The 1567-nt window shown below is 33.7% G+C and overlaps 1 protein-coding gene across 1 annotated transcript; it reads left to right on the top strand.

The window, feature by feature from the left end:
* The first annotated feature begins 636 nt into the window (after positions 1-636).
* On the top strand, positions 637-1229 carry LOC125615236 (small integral membrane protein 30-like). Its single transcript, XM_048798624.1, has one exon. The coding sequence runs from the start codon at positions 778-780 to the stop codon at positions 1039-1041; it is 264 nt and encodes an 87-aa protein (XP_048654581.1). The 5' UTR covers positions 637-777; the 3' UTR covers positions 1042-1229.
* The last annotated feature ends 338 nt before the right edge of the window (positions 1230-1567 follow it).

The raw sequence follows: 1567 nt of genomic DNA, 5'->3' as shown, positions 1-1567 counted from the left end.
GATTTATTTTTTCTATATTATTGGAAATTTACCTTCATGATAGAATTTTATGTGGTAAGGTCAAAAGGGTCTATGTGAAATTCAACACCAAATGTTTTGTAATATTTTGTAGTTTTGCTAGTATTCAGATTAAACAGCAAACATTAAAATTAGATGCACAAGTAATTCACATAATGGAATTAAAGGAGTAAAGTCTAAAACAATTACCCTTAAAATTTTACAAAATAATAGAAAAAATAATCTCAAGAACAAAAGTGATAAAATAAAGGGAGTTAAGACAATACGGACAAGATACAAAAAAAATAACTTAGTAGTAAAAAATCATTAGAAATAAAACTCTGTTGGTTAAACTGCAGATTAGAAAGATTTGAAAAAGTCATGAGTAAACTAGCTGGAGGATCATCTTGAAAAAATTCATGCCAAAGTAACTCATAGAGGTAAAGCGAAGAAATGTAAAACAGACTTGAAAAGACTCAGAGAATGAAATAACAAGATTGAACATGCATTTAAGTTGACTTTGAGAGGAAGGAGTAGGTAAAAATGAAAAGGCTGATATTTAAAGATAATGGCTAAGAAAGAGTTAAGAACTGGTGAAAAGAATGAGTTACAGGTAGATAAATAATAATAGAACTATATCTTGACATTTACTGAATACGGAAGACAGGAAAGACTCTTGATGGCATCCAGGGGAAAGTTTACCAACAAAGGCATAATTAATAGATTTCTCAAAAGTCACAATAAGTGTCCTATAATGGTTGCTTCCCGGAAAGTGATGTCATGTGCACTCTCTTAGCCTCAGCATCCAGAGCTCCCAAAAGGGAATATTTCAAGTCAGATTTTTGTATATACCATTTTGTTGGAACCTTTAGCCTTCAAGATTCCAACATTATGACCTCAGTTTTAACACAATTGCTCTTCATCATCATTTCACTGCTTCTGTTTCTGCCAGTTGTTGAAGCGGTAGAAGCCAAAGATGCAATCTTGTTTGGTGTGGTTCTAAGCATTACAGGCATTTGTGCTTGCGTTGGTGTGTATGCATGAAACCAGAATGAACAGATGTAACTTTCAAACTTCACCCTGAAAACTTTTCTGTTATTGAGGTTAAACCTGGGTTTTATTTTGTAATTTTCCCAATGAACAGTAATGATTTCATATTCTAAGTTGTTTCCCATGAAATGGGAACAAATAGATGTTCATTAAATGGGAAAAAATGTTTCTTTATAACAAATAATGCAGTGAAGGGCTGGGGATGTGGCTCAAGCGGTAGCACGCTCGACTGGCAAGCCCGGGTTTGATCCTCTGCACCACATACAAAGACGTTGTGTCCGCCGAAAACTAAAAAATAAATATTTAAAAATTCTCTCTCTCTCTCTCTCTCAAAATATAATAATAATGCAGTGAAAACTGCAGCCTATAAATTGTATTTGCTGCTTAGAAAAAGGGTCAAAGATGTGGGATAGCATAAATTTACAGAAGTACTAGTTAATAGTTTCAAAATTCTCAAAGCACGTGAAATATGAGGAGAAACCTCTTGTCCAGAATCTAGCAAATCTCCGCTGTTGAGAGT

Source organism: Marmota marmota, unplaced genomic scaffold (assembly GCF_001458135.2).
Source record: "Marmota marmota marmota unplaced genomic scaffold, marMar, whole genome shotgun sequence".
NCBI classification, from domain to species: Eukaryota; Metazoa; Chordata; class Mammalia; order Rodentia; family Sciuridae; genus Marmota; species Marmota marmota.
Note: the sequence above shows the minus strand (reverse complement) of the source record. Positions and strands in the feature narration are given on the sequence as shown.

What these genes read in the sequence shown, in the direction of transcription:
- LOC125615236 (XM_048798624.1), top strand. Translation starts at nt 778, where the DNA reads ATGTGCACTCTCTTAGCCTCAGCATCCAGAGCTCCCAAAAGGGAATAT.